Raw genomic sequence first — 26741 nt, forward strand, 5'->3', positions numbered from 1 at the left:
TAAGAACGTAAAGGAACATTTCTTTCTTTCTTTCTTTCTTTCTCTTTTTTTTTTTTTTTGTATTTTTTTTTGTTTTTCACCTTTGGCAACTTGCCCATATTTTCATCAAGCATCACTTCTTCTTTCTTTTCACATAATTTCCAACCATAATTCCATAAGATATCACAAGTATATGCTCTACTAATCTTTGGCCAGGGGAAAGGAAAACATATATAAAGTTAAGGCTTATACATGGATAAAGCAAAGAAAAGATAAACAAGCTCAAAAGGGGCTCACTAAGGATAATATGCTTTAGGTTGGCTTTTTTTTTTTTTTTGGCTCAAGTGATTAAAATTCCTATTGCCTTTATCATCTCCATGTATATGTGTAATGCGAATGTAATCTCAACAAGATATGAAGCAAGTTCTAGAGATGCATATCATTGAAAGAATGCACAATCAAAGAATATAATGTTGAAGGCTCAAAAGCTTGCATTGGTATTACACTATAAAGTCAACATGGCATATTCTCAAAGTCAATCCCTAAACCAATTAAACCTTAAAATTTGCATGCATACTCCTTCATTTGATTTATATCTTCATCTATCTCAATTAATTCTCATAAATAATACTCATATTCTCAAAAACCAATGGGAGTTAAAAAGATCAAACATAATTTTTTTTTTTTAAGAACAACAAAGAAAACTAAAATAAGAAAACCAAAATTCTCTCAATACCCCCACACTTAAAACACAACATTGTCCTCAATGTTGAAATAAAAGCAAAGGAACATAAGAGAATGACATAAAATAAATTAAAATGCAAAAAAATAAAAGATAACGAAAAAGAAAGCAAATCTGATTTTTTTTTCTTTTTGTGCTGGGTTGCCTCCCAGTAAGCGCTTTTGTTTTATGTCATTGGCTTGACATTTGGCATGCTCATTCTTCATAGATTGGTTCAGCAAACTCTACAGAAGCGGTGAGTTCTGTCTTCCAACCTTCATAGAAAGGTTTCAAACGATGCCCATTTACCTTGAGTACTTTGTTGGTTTCTAAACTTGTAATTTCAACTGCACCATAAGGAAAAACATTAGAAACAACAAAGGGTCCAATCCAACGGGAGCGCAACTTTCTAGGAAAAAGTTTCAAACGCGAATGATAAAGAAGGACTTTGTCCCCAACATTAAATTCTTTTCTTATAATCATTCGGTCATGGAGACTCTTAGTCTTTTCTTTGTAAATCCTTGCATTCTCATAAGCATCATTTCGAATCTCTTCCAACTCTTGCAATTGCAACTTTCTTGCAATCCCGACAGCATCATAATCCATGTTACATTTTTTAATGGCCCAAAAAGCTTTGTGTTCAAGCTCCACCGGTAGATGACATGCTTTTCCATAAATCATCCTATAAGGTGACATTCCTATAGGTGATTTGTAAGCAGTCCTATAAGCCCAAAGTGCATCACCAAGTCGTAGACTCCAATCTTGCCGGTTGGGTTGCACTGTCTTCTCCAAAATGGACTTGATTTCTCGATTTGAAATTTCAGCTTGGCCATTTGTTTGAGGATGGTATGCTGTGGAAGTCCGATGAGTCACATGATATTTGCGTAACAATGCTTCCATTGAACGATTGCAAAAATGAGTACCACGATCACTAATGATAGCTTTAGGGATTCCAAACCTGTCAAATATATGAGTCCTGATAAAATCTAAAACAACCTTAGCATCGTTAGTTCGTGTGGCTTTTGCCTCAATCCATTTGGACACATAATCAACAGCAAGAAGGATATAAAGATTGCCAAAAGAAGAAGGAAATGGACCCATAAAATCAATACCCCAAACATCAAAAATTTCACTTACAATAATATTCATTAAAGGCATTTGATTCTTATGAGTGATATTACCTGTTTTTTGGCATTTTTCACATGATTTGCAAAAATGATATGCATCCTTAAAAATAGAAGGCCAATAAAAACCACTTTCAAGTACCTTGTGGGCCGTTCTTTTTGCTCCAAAATGCCCACCACAAGAATGAGAATGACAAAGGGTAAGAATGGAATGAAATTCATCTTGTAGTACACATCTCCTAACTACTTGATCCACACAAAATTTCCTCACATAAGGAGTATCCCAAAAATAATATTTAGCATTAGCTCGTAACTTGTCTTTTTGGGATGTAGACAAACCTGGAGGGAATTCTTTGGTGACTAAATAGTTCACCAAATCAGCATACCATGGTCTTGTAGAGGAATGTAACACATACAACTGCTCATCAGGGAATGTCTCTCGTATTGTTTCGGTTTGTATATCCTTAGTCCTTAGTCGGCTCAAGTGATCAACCACATGGTTTTCGGCACCTTTTTTGTCTTTAATCTCAAGATCAAATTCTTGTAAAAGCAAGATCCACCTAATCAATCTTGGTTTGGACTCCTTTTTCTTCAAAAGATACCTTAAAGCTGCATGGTCAGTAAAAACAATGACTTTTGTACCAAGTAGATATGACCTGAATTTTTCAAGAGCAAACACTACTGCAAAAAGTTCCTTTTCAGTTGTATGGTAATTGCATTGTGCTCCGTCCAACATGCGAGGAGCATAAGCGATAACATGCAAATTCTTCCCTATTCTTTGCCCAAGGACAACCCCTATCGCATAGTCACTCGCATCACACATTATCTCAAAAGGCTCATCCCAATTTGGTGGTTGGATGATAGGTGCAGATGTGACACGCTTTTTAAGCTCATCATGGGCATCTTTACATGCTTGATCAAACACAAAATCCACTTCTTTAGCTAATAGTTTGCACAAGGGTGATGTAATCTTCAAGAAATCTTTGATAAAACGTCGATAGAAACCTGCATGGCCAAGAAAAGAATGAATTTCCCTCACACAGGAGGGGTAAGGCAATGATGAAATAACGTCTATTTTAGCTTTATCAACCTCTAATCCACGTGAAGACACAACATGCCCAAGAACTATTCCTTGTTCTACCATAAAATAACACTTTTCATAGTTTAAGACAAGGTTGGTTTCAATGCACCTTTTCAAGATCAAAGATAAATTTTCTAGACATTTATCAAAAGAATCATCATACACTGTGAAATCATCCATGAAAACCTCAATTATTCTTTCAACATAATCAGAAAAAATACTCATCATGCATCTTTGAAAAGTTGCAGGTGCATTACAGAGACCAAAGGGCATTCTCCTATATGCATATGTACCAAATGGACATGTAAATGTAGTCTTTTCTTGATCCTCAGGATTAATAACAATCTGATTGTATCCACTATATCCATCAAGAAAGCAATAAAAAGACTTACCTGCTAGACGTTCAAGCATTTGATCCATGAATGGTAATGGGAAATGATCTTTGCGTGTAGCAAGATTTAGCTTTCTATAATCAACACACATTCTCCATCCACTCGAGATGCGAGCAGGAATGAGCTCATCCTTTTTGTTTTTCACCAACGTGATTCCGGTCTTTTTGGGCACCACATGGATTGGCGCTACCCATTTACTATCCGTGATGGGATAAATGACTCCTGCATCTAACAGTTTCAAAATTTCAGCTTTCACTACCTCCATCATAGGCGGGTTCAACCTCCTTTGCATTTCCCTTCTTGGTTTCGCATTGTCCTCCAATAGTATGTGATGCATACACATTGAGGGACTAATGCCCTTGATGTCAGCTAAAGTCCATCTAATGGTCGTCTTGTGATCACACAACAACTTCACAAGTTTTTCCTCTTGCGTATTTGTCAAACTTGTTGCTATAATAACGGGAAGTGTATTGTTTTCACCAATGAATACATACTTCAAATTATCGGGCAAAGGTTTCAATTCTAACTCGGGGGCCTGTACAATAGATGGCAAAAGCTTTTTATGTGAAAGTATTAAATCAACAAAGACATTACCATGGGGAACAGTTTGCAAAGATTGCAAAGCCAATGCTGATTCGTGCACATTTTGGGGAACACATATGTGCCTCTCCATCTTTTCTATATCGGTAAAATCATAGCCATAGCTCAAGGCTACACTTAATCCATCCTCACACTCAAAATCAAAAACTTGCTGCACATACTTATCAACTTGGTCATAGCATGTGATAGAATAAACATTGCTATAAGGATATTTCATTGCATCATGAAAATTAAATTCAATCTTTTCATCTCCTACTTCCATAGACAAAGTATCCTTACCACAATCAATCTTTGTATTGGCAGTTTTCAAGAATGGTCTCCCAAACAATATAGGAGTGTTGTTTGATGAATCACAAGAGTCATGTTCCATATCAAGAATATAAAAATCACATGGAATGATCAAACTATCAATCTTGACTAGGACATCTTCTATCACACCAAGTGGGTAACCAAAACTCCGATCCGCAAGTTGTATTACAATGCTAGTTTTATTCAAAGGCTCAAGACTAAGAGAATCATAAACATGTTTGGGCATAACACTAATGGATGCACCTAAATCACACAAGGCCCTTTTAAAACTAGCATTACCAATAACACATGGGATAGTAAACGCACCTGGGTCCTTTTGCTTCAAAGGCATATTCTTTTGAACAACAGCAGATACAACTTCACCCATACTTACCATTTCATGACCTTTCAGTTTGAAAGCTCTCTTGGTAGTACACAACTCTTTTAAAAATTTGGCATACTTAGGAATTTGTTTGATAGCATCAAGTAAAGGAATGTTGAGTTCTACTTTCTTGAAGACCTCTAAAATCTCTTTTTCTTTGTCCTCTTTCTTTGACCTAGAAGAACTCATAGGAAAGGGTGGAATTGTTTTAAAACTGGAATTCATTAAGTGAGGAGTTACCTTTGGAGTGTTGGTCTTTGTTTCAGTTTGTGGAGAAGGAGGGTGTTCCTTCTTTGTACTCAATTCAGTTTCTATCTCTTCTTCTTCCTCCATCTCAATTTGTTTTAACCTTTTCTCTTCAAGTTCTTTCCCACTTCGCAGCATGATCGCACTAACATTCTCTTTTGGATTCAATGCTTGGGAGGGCAATTTTCCATTCATTTGTGCTTCCAATTTCCCCATACTTGAAGCTACTTGCCCCATTTGCTTCTCCAAGTTGTGAATACTTGACCTTGTTTCCTGTTGAAAAGACATGACATTTTGTTGCAAAGTCACAGTGTTAGAAGCCAAAGTTTTCATCATCTCACGAAGATCATCATTGGATGAAGACCCCATAACATTGGAGTTTGTGAATGGAGGGGGCTGTCTTGCTTGATAATTCTGTTGGGATTGAAATCCATTGGGATGGAATTGTCGGCCTTGATTGCCTTGTTGAGGTTGGTTCCCATACCGTAGGTTAGGATGATCTCTCCATCCAGAATTGTACGTGTGGGAAAAAGGATCATACTTACGCTGAGGCTGTCCATTAAATGCTCCATCAACTGCATTAGCTTGTTCAATGTAATCTTCTTGCATTGTTGGGCACATATCTGAAGTATGTCCTTGTAAGGAGCATATGCTACAAGCTTTCACCTGTTGTACATTGCTACAAGCCAAAGAACGCACAAGAGAAGTAAGATCATTAACTTTATTCTCAAGGTTAGAAATACTTACCTCATTTACTCGTTTGTTTGCGAAGTCTCCACGAGTGCCAAACTGTTTTGAGTTGGCTGCCATGTTTGAGATTAATTGGCGTGCAGCCTCAGGTGTCTTATCTACCAATGCCCCTCCACTTGCAGCATCAATGATACTACGGTCAGTAGGTATCAATCCTTCATAGAAATATTGAATGAGCAGCTGATCGGGTATTTGATGATGAGGGCACTGAATACATAGTTGCTCAAATCTTTCCCAATACTCGGAAAGTGTCTCTCCATAAGATTGTCGAATCCCACATATTTCTTTTCTTATGTTGGCAACTCGAGATGCTGGGAAATACTTCTCAAGGAAGATCTTTTTCATGCCATTCCAAGTTCCAATTGAACCTGGGAGAATGGAGAAAAGCCATGCTTTTGCTGCCCCTTTTAAAGAGAAAGGGAAAGCTTTCAACTTAACCTGTTCTTCATAAACTCCATTCGGTTTCATGCCAACACAAACCATATGGAACTCCTTGAGATGCGTATGAGGATCTTCTCCTGCAAGACCATTAAATGTTGGTAGCAAATGTATAAAACCAGATTTGAGCTCAAAGTTTACACTATTGTCGATGTTTATGCACAATGGCTGATTTTCCATGTTAGGAGCAGCAAGCTCCTTGAGTGTTTGTTGTCGTGCATTAGCCATGGTGTTGAGGCGAGTTTCCTTTCGTAACCTGCGTAAAGTTTTTTCTATTTCGAGATCTAACTGCACTTGACTTTGATTAGTAGAACGGGTTATTGGCATAAAGCATCAAGAAAACTCAAAAGAAACCAACCACGCAAGAGATCGAAAACAATGCAAATTGTACGAAAATCTTACGTTAGAAAACTAAAACTGCCTAAAAACCCTAGAAAAAAGCGGAATTTGGCCTTGATAGAGCGGGGCTAGTGGTGCACCACTAGTTCTGTTTAGAACGTCGTTTTCCTTCAAAAAACAAAAGGTCGAAACCTAATTCCATCAAAAAATCTGTTTTGAACAGTACCGTTGCCGCAAGTGAACAGTACCGCCGCAAGCAAAAATTATGTTTCTCTTTTTTTTTTTCAGAAATATAAATAACAATCACAGCAACTAAAAATAACAGTAAAAACACAAGAATCAACTAAAATTACATTCCCCGGCAACGGCGCCAAAATTTGTTGCGATGTCGTGGTCGCACAAATTAAATACCCTAGCTTCAAACACAACACACAAGATAATATAGAGCAAGCAAGGGGTCGATCCCACGAGGAACATTTAGTTCATATTTTTATGCTATACGTTATGCAATTTAGGGGGGTTGGATGTTATATAGGCTAAAGAAAAAATAAAACAAAAAACTATCAAACAAAATTTAATAAGATCAGAAAATTATCAAGAGAACAAACATTGGTCGCAATCACACATCCACCTATAGAAATCAGAACTGATCCTTGAAATGAAATTCCAGTTTATATTCTGAATTTTTATCTTTTCTTAACGTTGGTTAATTAACGGATCCGCCGTATAACTAACCCTAACCAACAAATAATCACAGTGTCCGCACTAATGATTTAATCCAATGGCAACCTTAAGATCTAGATAAATTCATTATCTTAACAACTAAGTTGTCTGCTTATGTTGCTTTGATCGAATGTTCTCCCTAAGATTAATAACGTAGATCCGCTACAATTATTAAACTCAGTTGCTTCACAAGTTCATATACCACAACTCCGGTTTTGATATCAAACTTAGCAATAAATTGTCTATAATAATAACTTAGAGTCCGCTCTAGCAATTAAAATAAACAATCATAGGAAAAATAAGCATAGGAGAACAAAAATATTCATCATATAAACTGAAAAGAAAAGGTAGAATAGATCTCACAGTTCTTGAAATCCGAAGGTTTCTGTGTCCTTGCAACCAAGAAAATGAGTTTAGCCTTGCATGTTTATTGAACAACTAATCAAAAAGATGGAAGAATGCATGATTTAGGGTTTCTTAGAGTAAGGGGGCGTTTTTCTCCTCTTGGGTGGCTGCCCCCCTTCTCTTCTCTCATTCTTTTTATACGCTAGGAAACCCTAATCTCTATTTTACAAAATAGTCCTCCCTTAAGTAGAAAATTTACATTTAAGTAGTTCAATAACTATTTTCCTAAGAAAGGAGAAATAACTTTGCATGAAATCTTCAAGCTTTGACTTAGAGGACCTACATTGCTGAAATAAAAACTTGGATGTCGGTTTAGATGCTTCGGAACGTAATCTGGACTCGTTTCTTCACGAAACCTGTTTGCTGGCAGAATTCAGTTGTCATCTTTGAAAAATAATATCTCCCTCATATGACATCGTTTTTGGCTTAAATTTGGAGCGTTTATAGACCTTTGAGTCAGGAATCCAAAACAATTGAGTTTGCATCACTTGGAGTTTTGTAGCTCTAGATATTCAAGTCGGACTGACCGAAGGTCAACATTGGCAGATTGCGAGATTTGACTTTGAAAGCTGTGATTTCCATGCTCTTCCTTATTTTATTGTCTTGCCTTATATTTCCAGAAAGGTATGGATGTTAGCTTTTTAATGCCACTGGAATCACTTCATTTCGACCTTTAGAGCTCACGTTCTGTACAAAACATCGACTGAACGTCAAATCTGCCAATTACCTTCAATTTACTCCTTTTTGCATCTTTCATCCAAAAGTACCTTCAAAACATAAAACAAAGAATATCAAGGCATTTTATATATAAAACATAGGCAAAACACTAGTTAAATGTGGGTGAAACTATCGAATAATATGATTGCATCAGTCAGCTTCGAAAAACTATTTCAGTGATGATTTCTGAGGGGGCACCGACGCAGTTTTCATTGACTTTTTCTAAGACAAAAGTGGCTGTGTGGTCAGACGAATCCATACGTCAGCTCTGGAAAACAATTTCGGTGATGATTTCTCATAGGGTTGTGACTCAGTTTTCCTTGACTTTTTCTGAGATAACAGTGGCTGCGTGTGTTGTGGAATCCATGCAGCACCTCTGGAAACAATTTCGGTGATGCTTTCTGAGTTGGAAACGACTCAATTTTTGTTGACTCTTTTCAGTCAACAAGGGCTGGGTGCGCTGTCGAATCCATGTGTCAGCTCTGGAAACCGTTTTGGTGATGATTTCTGAGTGGGCAGCAACGCACGTTTCCTTGACTCTTTTTGAATCTACAGGGGTTGTGTGGGCGGACGAATCCATGCGTCACCTTCAAAAAACTATTTCAGTGATGATTTTTGAATGGGCAATGATGTAGTTTTCATTTACTCTTTCCGAGACAAATATGGCTCTGTGCAGTGTCGAATCCATGAGTCAGCTCTAGAAACACTTCCGGTAAGGATTTCATAGTGGGCAGCGACGCAGTTTTCCTTGACTCTTTATGAGTTGACACTAGGTGTGTGGCCTGACAAATCCATGCGACAGCTTCGGAAAACTATTTCAGTGATGATTTATGAGTGGGCAGCGACGCAGTTTTCATGCACTCTTTTTGACACAAAAGTGGACGTGTGCGGTGTCGAATCCACGAGTCAGCTCTGGAAACAATTTCGATGAGGATTTCTGAGTGGGCAGCGACGCAGTTTTCATGCACTCTTTTTGAGACAAAAGTGGACGTGTGCGGTGTCGAATCCACGAGTCAGCTCTGGAAACAATTTCGATGAGGATTTCTGAGTGGGCACCAACACACTTTTCCATGACTCTTTCAAAGTCAACAGGGGCTGTGTTGCTTTCAAATCCATGCGTCCCCTATGGAAACAGTTTCGGTGATGATTTCTGAGGGGGCAGCGACGCACGTTTTCTTGGCTCTTTTTAAGTCTATAAGGGCTATCTGCACTGTCGAATCCATACGTATGCTCTGGAAAACGTTTCGGTGATGATTTCTGATTGGGCATCGATGCATGTTTCCTTGACACTTACTGAATCTACAGGGGTTTTGGTGGGCTGACGAATCCATGCGTCAGCTTCGAGCATCGATGCAAGTTTCCTTGACACTTGCTGAATCTACATGGTTTTTGTGGGCTGACGAATCCATGCGTCAGCTTCGAGCATCGATGCAAGTTTCCTTGACACTTGCTGAATCTACATGGTTTTTGTGGGCTGACGAATCCATGCGTCAGCTTTGAAAAACTATTTCGGTGATGATTTCTCATAGGGTTGTGACTCAGTTTTCCTTGACTTTTTCTGAGATAACAGTGGCTGTGTGCGGTGTCGAATCCATGCAACATCTCTAGAAACAATTTCAGTGACGCTTTCTGAGTTGGAAACGACCCAATTTTTGTTATTTTGTTCGAGCCAATTGGGGTTGTGTGCGCTGTCGAATCCATGCCTTAGCTTTGGAAACAGTTTTGGTGATGATTTCTACATGGCCATCGATCGAGTTTTCCTTTACTTTTTCTGAGTCAATAGGGGCTGTGTGGGCAGACGATTCCATGTGACAGCTATGGAAACAATTTCGGTGATGATTTCTGAGTGGGCAGCGACCGAGTTTTCCTTGACTCTTTTTGAGTCAATAAGGGTTGTGTGGGCAGACAAATCCATGCGTCAGCTCTGGAAAACAATTTTGGTGATGATTTTTTCACTAGGCAGCGACTTAGTTTTCCTTGATTCTTTCTAAGACAACACTGGCTATGTGCGATGTTGAATCCATGCAACATCTCTCGAAACAATTTCAGTGATGCTTTCTGAGTTGGAAATGACCCAGTTTTTATTGTTTCGTTTGAGTCAATAGGGATGTGTGCGCTATCGAATCCATGCCTCAGCTCTTGAAACAGTTTCAGTGATGATTTCTGAGTGCGCAGCGACCGAGTTTTCCTTAACTCTTTCTGAGTCAACAATGGCTGTGTGGGCAGACAAATCCATGCTTCAGCTCTGTAAAACAATTTCGGTGATGATTTTTTCACTAGCCAGCGACTCAGTTTTCCTTGATTCTTTCTGAGACAACACTGGCTGTGTGCGACGTCGAATCCATGCAACATCTCTCAAAACAATTTCAATGATGCTTTCTGAGTTGGAAACGACGCAATTTTTGTTCTTTTGGTGAGTCAATAGTGGCTGTATGTGCAGACGAATCCATGCGTCAGCTCTGGAAAAGAGTTTCGGTGATGGTTTTCTGAGTGCGCATAGACTGAGTTTTCCTTGACCTTTTCTGAGTCTCCAAGGGTGTGTGTGTAGACGAATCCATGCGTCAGCTCTGGAAACAGTTTTCTTGATTCTTTCTAAGACAATAATGGCTGTGTGCGATGTCGTATCCATGCAACATCTCTAGAAACAATTTTTATGATGCTGAGTGTGCATCGATCAAGTTTTCCTCGACTTTTTCTGAGTCAACAGGGGCTGTGTGGGCAGACGAATCCATGCTTCAACTCTGGAAACTGTTTCGGTGATGATTACTGACTAGGCATCGATCATGTTTTCCTTGACTTTTTATGAGTTAGCAGGGGCTGTGTGCGTAGACGAATCCATGCGTCAGCTATGGAAAACAGTTTTGGTGATGATTTTCTGACTAGGCAACGACTCAGTTTTCCTTTATTCTTTATGAGACAAGAGTGGCTATGTGGGATGTCGAATCCATGCAACATCTCTCGAAACAATTTCAGTGATGCTTTCTGAGTTGGAAACAACCCAGTTTTTGTTGTTTCGTTTGAGTCAATAGGGGATGTGTGCACTGTCGAATCCATGCCTCAGCTCTGGGAACAGTTTCAGTGATGATTTCTGAGTTCGCAACCACCGAGTTTTCCTTGACTCTTTCTAAGTCAACAAGGGCTGTGTAGGCAGACAAATCCATGCATCAGCTCTGGCAAACAATTTCGGTGATGATTTTTTCACTTAGCAGCGACTCAGTTTTCCTTGATTCTTTCTGAGACAACGCTGGCTGTGTACGATGTTGAATCCATGGAACATCTCCCGAAACAATTTCAGTGATGCTTTCTGAGTTCGAAACGACCTAGTTTTTGTTCTTTCGTTTGAGTCACCAGGGGCTGTATGGGCAAACGAATCCATGCGTCAGCTTTGGAAACGTTTTCGGTGATGATTTTCTTACAAGGCATTGACTCATTTTTCTTGATTCTTTCTGAGACAATAGTGGATGTCTGCGATGTTGAATCCATGCAACATCTCTGCAAACAATTTCAGTAATGCTTTTCTGAGTTGGAAACGACCCAATTTTTGTTGTTTCGTTTGAGTCAATAGAGGCTGTGTGTTTTTTCGAATGCATGCGTTAGCACTGGAAAACAATTTCGGTGATGATTTTCTCATTGGGCATCGACTCATTTTTCTTGATTCTTTCTGAGACTATAGTGGCTATGTCCGATGTCGAATCCATGGAACATCTCTGGAAACAATTTCAGTGACGCTTTCTAAGGTGGAAACGACCCAGTTTTTGTTGTTTTGTTTGAGTCAGGTGGGGTTGTGTGCACTGTTGAATCCATGCGTCAGCTCTGGAAATAGTTTTGGTCATGATTTCTGAGTGGGCATCGACCGAGTTTTTCTTGACTTTTTTCTAAGTCAACAGGGGCTATGTTGGCAGACGAATCCATGCGTCAGCTTTGGAAACAGTTTCGATGATGATTTATAAGTGGGCAGCGACCGAGTTTTCATTGACTCTTTCCGAGTCAATAAGGGGTGTGTGGACAGATAAATCCATGCGTCGGCTCTGGAAACGGTTTAGGTGATGATTTTCTGACTGGGCATCGACTCATTTTTATTGATTCTTTCCAAGACAACAGTGACTGTGTGCGATGTCGAATCCATGCAACATCTCTGGAAATAATTTTAGTGATGCTTTCTGAGTTGGAAACGACCTAGTTTTTGCTGTTTTGTTTGAGTCAATAGGGGCTGTGAGCGCTGTCGAATCAATGCAAACTCTTTGGAAATAATTTCAGTGATGCTTTCTCAATTGGAAATGACCCAGTTTTTTTGTTTCGTTTAAGTCATTTGGGGCTGTGAGCGCTGTCGAATACATACGTCAGCTCTGGAAATAGTTTCAGTGATGATTTCTGAGTGGGCATCGACCGAGGTTTCCTTGACTTTTTCTGAGTCAATAAGTGCTGTGTGGGCAGACGTATCCATGCTTCAGCTCTGGAAACAGTTTCAGTGATGATTTCTACGTGGGCAGCGACCGAGTTTTCCTTGACTCTTTCTGAGTGAACAAGGGGTGTGTGGGCAGATAAATCCATGCGTTAGCTCTGGAAACGGTTTCGGTGATGATTTTCTGACTGGGCATCAACTTATTTTTCTTGATTCTTTTTGAGATAACAGTGGCTGTGTGCGATGTCGAATCCATGCAACATCTCTAGAAACAATTTCAGTGATGCTTTCTGAGTTGGAAACAACCCATTTTTTTGTTGTTTCGTTTGAGTCAATAGGGGATGTGTGGGCAGATGAATCCATGTGTCAGTTTTGGAAACAGTTTCGGTGATGATTTCTGAGTGGGCAGCGACTGATTAGTACTTAAAAGTGCATGTTTATCAAGGTTTTATATCATCATTGTGTACTTAAAGTATCAATAACTCCTTAACTAAAGCATGTTTTATAATAACAAGTCTAATACTATAAGATACCTTAATATATGGTAAATGTTCATCTTAAATGCAGGCCTATCACATAAATCAAAGGATTGATTGATGAATTCAACTACTAAAATTTTGAAGATAAAGAAGGGTGAAGCTTAGAAAAGAGATGTTGGTGTAGTTTAAAGTGGAACACTATTCGGTAATTGAGTCATATCTCAAGTTCTATATGTCCAAATGATCTCAAATTTTTACACAGATTTGTTAAGATATAGGTCTACAACTTTCATGTGGACACCAAGATCTAAGAAGGCGTTTTCAAGTCCAAATTATAGCAACAACGGAGAAGTCTGAATCTGTCCTGTAGCCCAGACATTGTTCAGTGTTCAGCCCATATCTTGAGTTCTAGAAGTCTAAATGACCTCAACTTTTTTTTCCTGGAAAGCTAAGAGAATTTCCTAGAACTTTCATGGTACATATGGTTCCAGTTCTAATGTTAACAATGATGTTTTATTCAAACAAGAAGATAAGGATTTTTACCAAGTCAAGATATGGCCATCCACTCAACAATTATTCGTCAAATCAATAGTTTCAAATTTTGGCCTATAAAAGGAGGCATTTGCCATGCATTTAGGCATATTGGTGTTGAGATCAAGATCATGCTCTTGCTCTCTTTCTTTGTATTTTGTAATGTTTAAGTTTTATTTGATGTTATATTAATCTCTTGTTTATGCTCTTCATTTCCTTTCCTTTATTTGTATAATTATGTTCTTATCTTGTTTATTTATGTTTCTTTCTTTCATTATGTTTCGTTAAATCTATTATGTCAAGGTGAAAATGGTACACTAATGGTGTAAAAATAAGTATAGTATAAACTCAACATGGACTTTAATGCTTGATATTAACATGTTTTATATTTGTTATCTTGTTCACTTTTAATACTTTGCTTGTTAAAGGGTTAATCTAGATTTATGTTGTATAACACTTTGTACAACAAATACTTGGCACCTTCATAGCCATACTGTATGGTATAATTGACACCTGAGCTATGAAACGAACTTGATTTGTTGTTAATTTAAGTTATAATCATGAATGCCTGACAACATTTACAAGTATTAGCATTAATCGAATGAGATAACTAATGTAATCATGTTAACAATTTATAATCTGATTGGAACCTCCTTCATGTGTGGTTTCCAAGTTGAGTAGTAAGAGTTTATACTATACTTGTTTGAAATACCATTAGTGGATCCTCCAAGCTTGACATTTGTTTTTATCATTGTTTAATCTTTACATTAATCTTCCATCTCAAAGCTCTCATTAACTTCTTCCTCTTCTTCTTTATTACTACTACTACTACTACTACTACTACTACTATTATTATTATTATTATTATTATTATTATTATTTACATTCTAGTTATATTTTATGTACATTAAGTATGCTCTGTGTTTGATCAAAAGGATCCTGACATTATTGGTCTTGCCTTGTTCATTCACATCAGAAATCTGTTTATATTATATAATATATATATATATATTTGATCTTTTCATAAAATCAGTATATAGGCTGGAAACCAGTGACCTGATCTTTTAGATCATTCTCAGGTATAACAATGCCACGTACTAAGTATTATTACTATTACTATTATTGTTATTAATGTTGTATTGTTATTTATAATTTATACAATTAACCTTTTTGTGGTTCGTGTGTGGTTTCCAAGTTCAGTAGTAAGAGTTTATATTATACTTGTTTGAAATACCATTAGTGGATCCTCTAACCTTGACATTTGTTTTTATCATTATTTAATCTTTACATTAATCTTCCATCTCAAAGCTCTCATTAACTTCTTCCTCTTCTTCTTTATTATTACTACTACTACTACTACTACTAGTATTATTATTATTATTATTATTTACATTCTAGTTATATTTTATGTACATTAAGTATGCTCTGTGTTTGATCAAGGATCCTGACATTGTTGGTCTTTCCTTGTTCATTCGCATTAGAAATCTGTTTATATTATATAATATATCTCTTCTATCTTTTCATAAAATCAGTATATAAGCTGGAAACCTGTGACCCGATCTTTTAGATCATTCTCAGGTATAACAACGCCACATATCGAGTATTATTATTATTATTATTATTACTATTAACATTATTATTACTATTACTATTATTGTTATTATTGCTGTTATTAATGTTGTATTGTTATTTATAATTTATACAATTAACCTCTCTGTGGTTCGACCCCGGTCTTGCCGGGTTATTTATTACTTCGACACTTCTGCACTTGGGAGAAGACATCAAGCTTTTGGTTGTGTCAAGTTTTTGGCGTTGTTGTCGAGAAGGTAAATTTTTGTACAAATTATAGTATTTATGTTGTCTTCTCTTTTAACTTTTCACTTTTCTTGTATCTAACTTTGTTTCTTTTGTTTTGTTTCCTTTTCTTTTGTTTTCTTCTTCCTTTTATTCTCTTTCTACACGTGCATGAGTGTTTGGTCACGTACATTAAGTGGTAGACTTTGTAGGATATCCTCATCATTTTTAGAAAATATGGCCGAAAAAGATAACCAGTCACTTTATAATGAGAATAACTGTGTTAGGACACTTAGAGACCACATGAATCCCACAAGAACAAGTGCACCCTTATACATAGTTTTCCCTCCTGATGCATCCCATTTTAATTTTAAACCAGGCATTATTCAACTTTTACCTTCTTTTCATGGCTTAGATCTAGAAAATCCATACTTGCATTTGAGAGAATTTGAAGAAGTTTGTAACACCTATAATGACTTAAATTGTAGTATGAATACCATTAGATTAAAGCTTTTTCCTTTTTCATTAAAAGATAAAGCTAAAACATGGCTACAAAATCTTAGGTCAGGATCTATTCGTGCTTGGAATGAAATGCAACAATAATTTTTAAAAAAGTTTTTTCCATCTCACATAACCAACTCTTTCAAAAGACAAATCACCACTTTCACTCAAAAACCAGGTGAAACATTTTACCAATGTTGGAATAGGTATCGAGACTTGCTTAATACTTGCCCTCATCATAGTTTTGAAACATGGAGATTGATTTCACAATTTTATGAAGGGTTAACACCTAAAGATAGGCAAATGGTTGAATTGATGTGCAATGAAACTTTTGAAGATAAAGACCCTAATGAAGCAATGGAGTACCTAGACTTGCTAGCTGAAAATACGCAAAATTGGGACACTACGGGCACTTATAAGGCACCAAGTAAAACCCAACCTCATACATCTAGTGGAGATATGTATAACCTTAGAGAGGATCATGATCTTTAATCCAAGTTTGCATCTTTAGCTAGAAAAGGAGAGGCACTAGAATTGAAAAATATTGGTCAATTAAAATATGTTCAAGACATTGTGTGTCAAATCTGTAAAACAAATGAACATGCAACCAATGACTGTCCAACTTTTCCTTCTTTTAAGGATTGCCTTCATGAACAAGCCCATGCTTTAAACAGTTTTCAAAGGCCCAATCATAACCCATACTCGCAAACATACAACCCTGGTTGGAGAAATCACCTAAATTTCAGTTGGAAGAGTGATAACAACAATCCACAAACTTCACAGCCTCCATTTCAAGCACACCATAATTTCCAAAATTCTTATGGATATGCACCTCTTTATGCTCCACCTCCTAGAAAAAATCTTGAGGAAACATTGCATGCATTCATTGAAAAGCAAGAGACAATCAACACTCAACTTGCTCAAAGCATGACAAATTTTAAAGATGCTCTTGCAAAATTCACATCTGCTCTCAGTTTTCAATAGAAAGGTAAGTTTCCATCTTAACCAGAGCAAAATTCAAAGGGGCAATACAATGCAAATGCAAGTAGTTCCGGAAGCCAACACATGAATCAAGTCAAATCAGTCATCACTCTTCGCAGTGGTAAGGTTATTGAAAAACCCACTCTTGAACCTTGTGAGAAAGATGATGAGTCAATCTCTGAGGGTAAGGAAAGGGTTGAATTTGAACATTGTAAAGAAAAGACTAATTCTCCGCCAGCACTTCCATTTCCTCATGCCATGACCAAATAAAGGAAAGTCAATCACAATTCTAAAATCCTTGAAACTTTCAAACAGGTAAAGATCAATATACCTTTGTTGGATGCTATTAAACAGGTACCTTCCTATGCTAAATTTTTGAAAGATCTATGCACTGTGAAGAGAAAACTGAATGTGAAAAAGAAAGCATTTTTAGCCAAACAAGTAAGTGTTATTCTTCAGAACAATAATGCTTTGAAATATAAAGACCCTGGTTGTCCTATAATTTCTTGCTTTATTGGAGAACATAAAATTGAAAGAGCTTTACTTGATCTTGGAGCTAGTGTGAATTTACTTCCATATTTGGTTTTTCAAAGTCTCAATCTAGGTAAGTTAAAAGCAACTTCTATAACTCTTTTACTTGCTTATAGATCTGTAAAAGTGCCTAGAGGAATAGTTGAGGATGTGTTAGTACAAATTGATAAATTCATTTACCCTGTAGATTTTATTGTCTTGGATACACAACCTGTTGAAGCATGTAATTCAATTCTTGTCATTTTAGGACGTCCATTTCTTGCCACATCTAATGCATTGATTAATTGTAGGAATGGACTGATGAAGCTATCATTTGGAAACATAACATTGGAGGTGAATATTTTCAACATTTACAAGCAACCTGGAGATGATAATGATTTACAGGAAGTGGACTTTATTGAAAAATTAGTTCATGATCAATTTCAAACCACTTCCAGTGAAACTGAGATTGATGAACCTGACGAGTTGCAAATGATCTATTTTCAGGAAGAAGCAAAGGCATGTAATTGGATACCACAAATTGAAGAATTGCCACCACGATCAACTGAGTCTATACTTTTAAGTGTTCAACAACCAAAACCTGATTTGAAGCCATTACCATTCAATCTCAAATACTCATTTTTAGAAGAAAATGAAACTTTTCTGGTAATGATCTCTTTCAAACTTAATGCACAACAAGAACATAAGTTATTACAAACTCTGAAAATGCACAAAAATGCATTAGGATGGACCATAGCTGACATAAAAGGAATTAATCCTTTGATTTGCACACACATGATTTATTTGGAGGAAAATGCTAAACCATCTAGAGAAATGCAATGAAGACTTAATCCTAATATGAAAGATGTAGTGAAAAATGAAGTCATTAAGCTTCTAGATAACGGAATCATTTATCCTATTTCTGAAAGCAAATGGGTAAGTCCTACCCAAGTTGTACCTAAAAAGTCTGGAGTCACTGTGATAACAAATGAAAAAAATGAGTTAATTCCAACTAGGACTATTACTAGTTGGCGCATGTGCATTGACTATAGAAAACTTAATTCAATGACTAGAAAAAGATCATTTCCCTTTACCTTTCATGGATCAAATCCTAGAAAGAGTTGCAAGTCATGAATTTTATTGTTTCCTAGATGGCTATTCAGGTTACAATGAAATTGAAATTGCATGGGAAGATCAAGAGAAAAGTACTTTCACATGTCCATTTGGTACTTTTGCATATCAAAGAATGCCTTTTGGGTTATGTAATGCACCAGCCACGTTTCAAAGATGCATGCTTAGCATATTCAGTGATATGGTTGAACGTTTTCTTGAGATTTTTATGGATGATTTTTCTGTTTTTTGTGATTCAATTGATGATTGTTTAACTAACTTGGAAAGGGTTTTGAACAGGTGTGAAGAGAAGAATCTTTTACTGAATTGGGAAAGATGTCACTTTATGGTAACAAACGGCATTATACTAGATCACACTGTTTCATCGAAAAGAATTGAGGTTGACAAATCTAAAATCAAGTTAATTGCCAACTTACCAACACCAAAATCTATTAAAGATGTTAGATCATTCTTAGGACATGTCGGTTTTTATATTTTAGTGTAATATCTAAACCATTGTGTAACCTTTTAACAAAGGAAAATGTATTTGAATGGACTGAACAATGTGAAAAAGCCTTTGTTAAACTTAAAAGCTTGCTTACTTCTGCTCCTGTCATTCAACCTCTTGATTGGTCACTACCTTTTGAAATAATGTGTGATGCTAGTGATTATGTCTTGGGTGCTATCTTGGAACAAAAAAAAGATAAGAAACCTTATGTGATTTACTATGCAAGTAAAACTTTAAATGGTGCTCAAATGAATTATACTACCACTGAAAAAGAATTACTTGGAGTGGTATTTGCATTTGACAAGTTAAGATCTTATCTTGTTGGCTCACCTGTTATTGTTTTTAGTGATCATACAGCATTGAAATATCTTCTCTCTAAGAAAGATTCTAAGGCTAGATTGGTGCGGTGAATTTTGTTACTTCAAGAATTTGATATCACAATCAAAGACAAGAAAGGCAGCGAAAATGTTGTCGCAGATCATTTGTCAAGATTGACAACCGATTCGAGATCTGACATCACACCAATCGATGACTACTTTCCTGATGAATCTTTATTTTATGTCTCTACAATGCCTTGGTTTGCTAATATTGTTAATTTTCTTATTTCAGGACAATTGCCAACTCACTGGAGAGGAACTACAGGTCCCAACAATGTGTGATCGACTGAACGCCATGTTTAGCCATGCTGATGCCTTCATTGCCTTACCAGGTGGTCTGGGCACATTGGAAGAGATTTTTCATATTTCACCTTGAGCCCAACTGCACATTCACCATAAACCTATAGGTTTGTTAAATGTTAATGGTTTTTATGATAAGTTGTTATCTTTCCTTGATCAAGCTGTGGAACAGGAATTTCTAACATCTTCGGCACGACAAATCATAATCTCTGCTGCTACTGCTGAACAATTGATTGACCAACTACAATCTTTCATCCCTGTCATTGATCCCTGCATGAGTCGCCTAGATTGGTCAACTAAGGAAAGCCGTAAAAAGCTTAGATTAGATTTAAGCCTTCATCTGTGAAACCTTGTGTCTTTTGGTTTTCTTAATAGCATATTATTTTGTTTTGTTATTTCTTATGTTTATTTAAGTGTGTTTCGGGTTTGTCATTATTCGCTGTTTCAGGTGATGTCTTCTATACTCTATCTTTCTACCTTAGGACATTGAGGACAATGTCTCGTTTTGGTGGGGGGGGAGGGTAGTAGTTTTTTTTTTTTTAAAAAAAAAAAACTAACTAACTAACTGTTTTTGTTTTTAAAAAACCATTTGGCAAAACTGTTATTACTAGGATGGCAGAGTAAAGAGAAATTATTCTTGAGACGCATCTTAGTAAAAATTTTCTAATGGTTATTTGCAATATTCATAACAAGGCCTATTAGAATACTTCTTGAAATATTCAAGTTTACAAACTCTCGCATTGATATCACTTGATTATGCTCATATACTCATTTAACAAGTATTATTAAACATTCATTTTCACACACACACTTTAACATATGATTGTGGGTTGCACATTGGATTATTACATTATTTATGTTCTTTTGTTAAAGGTAACAACTAAGGGAAAGGGATAGTATATAATTTGCAAAAAAAAAAAAATTGATAATATTGATGATAATAAAAACATAGATAAGTTTGGTTTCGTAGCCTCCCTAACCTAAGCAATTAAGCCCGAAGGGGTGTTTTAACACCTAATACCCTAAAGTCAACTGACTTGGGAGCTATTGGCCCAAAGCTTGTTACATGGGTTAAGGAAAAAAGCTTAAGGGAATCAAACATTGCACTATCTATGTATCAGTATCTGCAACCCGAGTTGTTAAGCTCGTAAGGGTGTCTCAACACCTAATGCCCTAAGACCAACTGGTCTGGGAGTCATTAGCCTAAAACTCGTTACATGGGTTAAAGATACATTGTGTTTTAAGTTGTATGTGTATATAAATAAAATAAAATAAAAAAGAAGAAGAAAAAAAAAGAAAAAGAAAAAAGAAGTAATAATAATAATAATCTCAACCCAAGAAAGTTCACCCTAAACATTTGAACATAATATTGTTTTCTTCCAACAAAAGCCCTATCATCTATGTTTTCATATATTGAGCACATAAAAAGAAGGTTTATTAATATCCTGTTTAAGAAGTATGAAGCAGGAATACAAATTTAATGAGAGTTTGTTTATCTGGATAGATTAATGGAAGTTGAATGATGAATGCCTTGCTTTATGAAACTTGCAAATTATTTCTCTATTTTAACGCTTTAGATTACTAGGGACTAGTAATAAGCTGGTTGGGGGTGTGATTAGTACTTAAAAGTGCATGTTTATCAAGGTTTTATATCATCATTTTGCACTTGAAGTATCAATAACTCCTTAACTAAAGCATGTTTTATAATAACAAGTTTGATACTATAAGATACCTTAATTTATGCTAAATGTTCATCTTAAATGCAGGCCTATCACATAAATAAAAAGATTGAATGATGAGTTTAAGTATTGAAAGTGAAAGGACAAAGAGATGACCAAACTTAGAAAAGAGATGCTGGTGCAGTTCAAACCGGAACATTGCTCGATAATTGGATCATATCTAGAGCTCTAGATCTCCGATTTAGGTCCATTTTATATGGATGGAAAGGTAAGACAAAGGCCTACAACTTTCATGGGAGCCCAAGATTTAAAACAGCCGTTTTAAAGTCCAAATTGAAGGAACAACGAAGAAGTTCGAAGCTGTTCTGCAGCCCAGACACTATTTAGAGTTCAGCCCATATCTTGAGTTCTAGAAGTCCAAATGACCTTATCTTTTTTTTGCTGGAAAGCTGAGACAATTTACTAGAACATTCTTGAGGATTCTGGGAAAATTATGATGTTAGCAATGATGTCTTGTTCAGACAAGAAGATAAGGATTGTGACCAAGTCAAGATGTGGCCACCCACTCATCAATTAGTCAACAAATCAATAGTTCCAAATTTTGGCCTATAAAAGGAGGCACTTACCATGTATTGAGGCATCTTGGTTTCCAGATAAAGATCATGCTCTTGCTTTCTCTCTTTGTATTGCTTATGTTTTGCTTTCATTAATATAAAGTTTATGCACTTCATTTCCTTTCCTTTATTTAGTTAACTTCTTTCTCATTTATGTTCTTATCTTGTTCATTTATGTTTCTTTCTTTCATTATGTTTAGCTAAGTTAATTATGTCAAGGTGAAAAGGGTACACTAATGGTGTAAGAATAAGTATAATATAAACTTAACATGGACTTTAATGTTGGATACTAACATGTTTTATATTTGTTATCTTGTTCACTTTTAATACGTTGCTTGTTAAATGGTTAATCTAGATTTATGTTGTATAACACTTGGTACAACAAATACTTGACACTTTCATAGCCCATACTGTATGGTATAACCGACACCTGAGCTATGAAAGGAACTTGATTTGTTGTTAACATAAGTTATAATCATGAATGTCTGCCAACATTTACAAGTATTAGCTTTATTCGAATAAGATAACTAATGTAATCATGTTAACAATTTATAATCTGATTGGAACCTCCTTTATGTGTGGTTTCCAATTGAGTAATTAGAGTTTATACTATACTTGTTTGAAGTACCATTAGTGGATCCTCTAACCTTGACATTTTTTTTTTTATTGTTGTTTAATCCTTACATTAATCTTTCATCTCAAAGTTCTCATTAATTTCTCCATCTTCTTCTTCTTTTATTACTACTACTATTTTTACTACTACTACTACTACTACTATTATTACTATTATTATTATTATTATTATTATTATTATTATTATTATTATTATTATTTACATTTTATTTATATTATATAATATATCTCTTTGATCTTTTCATAAACTCAGTATATAGGTTGGAAACCTGTGACCCGATCTTTTAGATCATTCTCAGGTGTAACAACACCACGTATTGAGTATTATTGTTGTTGTTGTTGTTGCTGTTGCTGTCTTGTTATTTATAATTTATACAATTAACCTCTCTGTGGTTCGACCCCGGTCTTGCCGGGTTATTTATTACTTCGACACTTCTGCACTTGGGAGAAGACATCAAGTTTTTGGTCGTGTCATCTTTCATATTGTATCTTAGGCCCAACTGCACATTCGCCATAAATCTATAGGTTTGTTAAATGTTAATGGTTTCTATGATAAATTGTTGTCTTTCCTTGATCAAGCTGTGGAACAGGAATTTCTAACATCTTCGGCACGACAAATCATAATCTCTGCTGCTACTGTTGAACAATTGATTGACCAATTACAATCTTTCATCCCCGTCATTGATCCCTGCATGAGTCGCCTAAATTGGTCAACTAAGGAAAGCCGTAAAAAGCTTAGATTAGATTTGAGCCGTCATTTGTGAAACCTTGTGTCTTTTGGTTTTATTAATAGCATATTATTTTGTTTTGTTACTTCTTATATTTGTTTAAGTGTGTTTTAGGTTTGTCATTGTTCGCTATTTCAGGTGAAGTCTTCTATACTCTATCTTTCTACCTTAGGACATTGAGGACAATGTCTCATTTTGGTTGGGGGGAGAGGGTAGTAGTTAAGAAAAAAAAAACTAACTTACTGTTTTTGCTATTATTAAAACCATTTGACAAATTGTTATTAAGATGGCAGAGTAAGGAGTCAATTTTATTAACTCTTGAGACGCATCTTAGTAAGTATCCTTATTAGGATGGCAGAGTAAGGAGGAAATTTTATTGACTTTAGAGACGCATCTTAGTAAGTATCATTACCAAGGTCTATCATAATACTTCTTGAAATATTCAGGTTTACAAACTCTCGCATTGTTATCACTTGATTCTGCTCATATACTCATTTAACAAGTATTCTTAAACCTTCATTTTCACACACACACTTTAACATATGATCGTGGGTTGCACATTGGATTATTACATTAATTATGTTCTTTTGTTAAAGGTAACAACTAAGGGAAAGGGATAGTATATAATTTGCAAAAAAAAAAAAAAATTGATAATATTGATGATAATAAAAACGTAGATAAGTTTGGTTTTGTAGCCTCCCTAACCTAAGCAATTAAGCCTGAATGGGTGTTTTAACACCTAATACCCTAAAGTCAACTAACTTGGGAGCTATTGGACCAAAGCTTGTTACATGGGTTAAGGAGAAAAGCTTAAGGGAATCAAACATTGCACTATCTACGTATCAGTATCTGCAACCCGAGTTGCTAAGCTCGTAGGGGTGTCTCAACACCTAATGCCCTAAGACCAACTGGTCTGGGAGTCATTAGCCGAAAACTTGTTACATGGGTTAAAGATACATTGTGTTTTAAGTTGTATGTGTATATAAATAAATAAAAAAAGAGAAAAAAATAATAATAATAATCCCAACCCAAGGAAGTTAACCTTAAACATTCGAACATAATATTGTTTTCTTCCAACAAAAGCCCCATCATCTATGTTTTCATACATTGAGCACATAAAAAGGAGGTTTATTAATATCTTGTTTAAGAAATATGAAGTAGGAATATAAATTTAATGAAAGTTTGTTTATCTGGAGATTAATGGAAGTTGAATGATGAATGCCTTGCTTTGTGGAACTTGCAAATTATTTTTCTATTTTAACATTTTCATTACTAGGGACTAGTAATAAGCTGGTTGGGGGGGTGATTAGTACTTAAAAGTGCATGTTTATCAAGGTTTTATATCATCATTTTGTACTTAAAGTATCAATAACTCCTTAACTAAAGCATGTTTTATAATAACAAGTCTAATACTATAAGATACCTTAATATATGGTAAATGTTCATCTTAAATGCAGGCCTATCACATAAATCAAAGGATTGATTGATGAATTTAACTACTAAAATTTTAAAGATAAAGAAGGGCGAAGAAGCTTAGAAAAGAGATGTTGGTGCAGTCCAAACAGGAACACTATTCGGTATCTCGAGTTCTAGATGTCCAAATGATCTTAAATTTTTACACAAATTTAGTAAGACATAGGCCTACAACTTTCATGTGGACACCAAGATCTAAGAAGGCCATTTCAAGTCCAAATTATAGCAACAACAGAGAAGTCTGAATCTGTCCTACAGCCCAGACACTGTTCAGTGTTCAACGCATATCTTGAGTTCTAGAAGTCCAAATGACCTGAACTTTTTTTTTTCTTGCAAAAGCTAAGAGAATTTCCTAGAACTTTCATGAGTACATATGATTCTAGTTCTGATGTTAGCAATGATGTTTTATTCAAACAAGAAGATAAGGATTTTCACCAAGTCAAGATGTGGCCACCCACTCAACAATTATTCATCAAATCAATAGTTCCAAATTTTGGCCGATAAAAGGAGGCATTTGCCATGCATTTAGGCATATTGGTGCTGAGATCAAGATCATGCTCTTGCTCTCTTTCTTTGTATTTTGTAATGTTTAAGTTTTATTTGATGTTATAGTAATCTCTTGTTTATGCTCTTCATTTCCTTTCCTTTATTTGTATAATTATGTTCTTATCTTGTTTATTTATGTTTCTTTCTTTCATTATGTTTCGTTAAATCTATTATGTCAAGGTGAAAATGGTACACTAATGGTGTAAAAATAAGTATAGTATAAACTCAACATGGACTTTAATGCTTGATATTAACATGTTTTATATTTGTTATCTTGTTCACTTTTAATACTTTGCTTGTTAAAGGGTTAATCTAGATTTATGTTGTATAACACTTTGTACAACAAATACTTGACACCTTCATAGCCCATACTGTATGGTATAATTGACACCTGAGCTATGAAACGAACTTGATTTGTTGTTAATTTAAGTTATAATCATGAATGCCTGACAACATTTACAAGTATTAGCATTAATCGAATGAGATAACTAATGTAATCATGTTAACAATTTATAATCTGATTGGAACCTCCTTCATGTGTGGTTTCCAAGTTGAGTAGTAAGAGTTTATACTATACTTGTTTGAAATACCATTAGTGGATCCTCCAAGCTTGACATTTGTTTTTATCATTGTTTAATCTTTACATTAATCTTCCATCTCAAAGCTCTCATTAACTTCTTCCTCTTCTTCTTTATTACTACTACTACTACTACTACTACTACTACTACTACTACTACTACTACTACTACTACTATTATTATTATTTACATTCTAGTTATATTTTATGTACATTAAGTATGCTTTGTGTTTGATCAAAAGGATCCTGACATTATTGGTCTTGCCTTGTTCATTCACATCAGAAATCTGTTTATATTATATAATATATATATTTGATCTTTTCATAAAATCAGTATATAGGCTGGAAACCAGTGACCTAATCTTTTAGATCATTCTCAGGTATAACAATGCCACGTACTAAGTATTATTACTATTACTATTATTGTTATTAATGTTGTATTGTTATTTATAATTTATACAATTAACCTTTTTGTGGTTTGACCCCGGTCTTGCCGGGTTATTTATTACTTCGACGCTCCAGCACTTGGGAGAAGACATCAAGCTTTTGGTCGTGTCAGCGACCGAGTTTTCCTTGACACTTTCAAAATCAACAGGGGTTGTGTGGGTAGATAAATCCATGCGTCAGCTCTAGAAAGCAATTTCGGTGATGATTTTTTCACTGGGCATCAACTCAACTTTCCTTGATTCTTTCTGAGACAACAATGGTTGTGTGAGATGTCAAATCCATGCAACATCTCTCGAAACAATTTCAGTGATGCTTTTTGAGTTGGAAACGACCCAGTTTTTATTTCGTTTGAGTTAATAGGGGCTG

The 26741-nt window shown here is 35.6% G+C and overlaps 1 protein-coding gene across 1 annotated transcript; it reads right to left on the minus strand.

The window, feature by feature from the left end:
- Positions 1 to 916: 916 nt before the first annotated feature.
- LOC118049079 (uncharacterized) lies at positions 917 to 10421 on the minus strand. The gene is made up of 4 exons (XM_073403701.1): positions 10317 to 10421; positions 3298 to 3832; positions 2427 to 2829; positions 917 to 1658 (listed from the first exon to the last, which is right to left on the minus strand). Exons 1-4 carry the CDS (start codon positions 10419 to 10421, stop codon positions 917 to 919), a joined length of 1785 nt encoding a protein of 594 aa, XP_073259802.1.
- Positions 10422 to 26741: the final 16320 nt, after the last annotated feature.

This window comes from Populus alba, chromosome 12 (genome assembly GCF_005239225.2).
Source record: "Populus alba chromosome 12, ASM523922v2, whole genome shotgun sequence".
NCBI lineage: Eukaryota > Viridiplantae > Streptophyta > Magnoliopsida > Malpighiales > Salicaceae > Populus > Populus alba.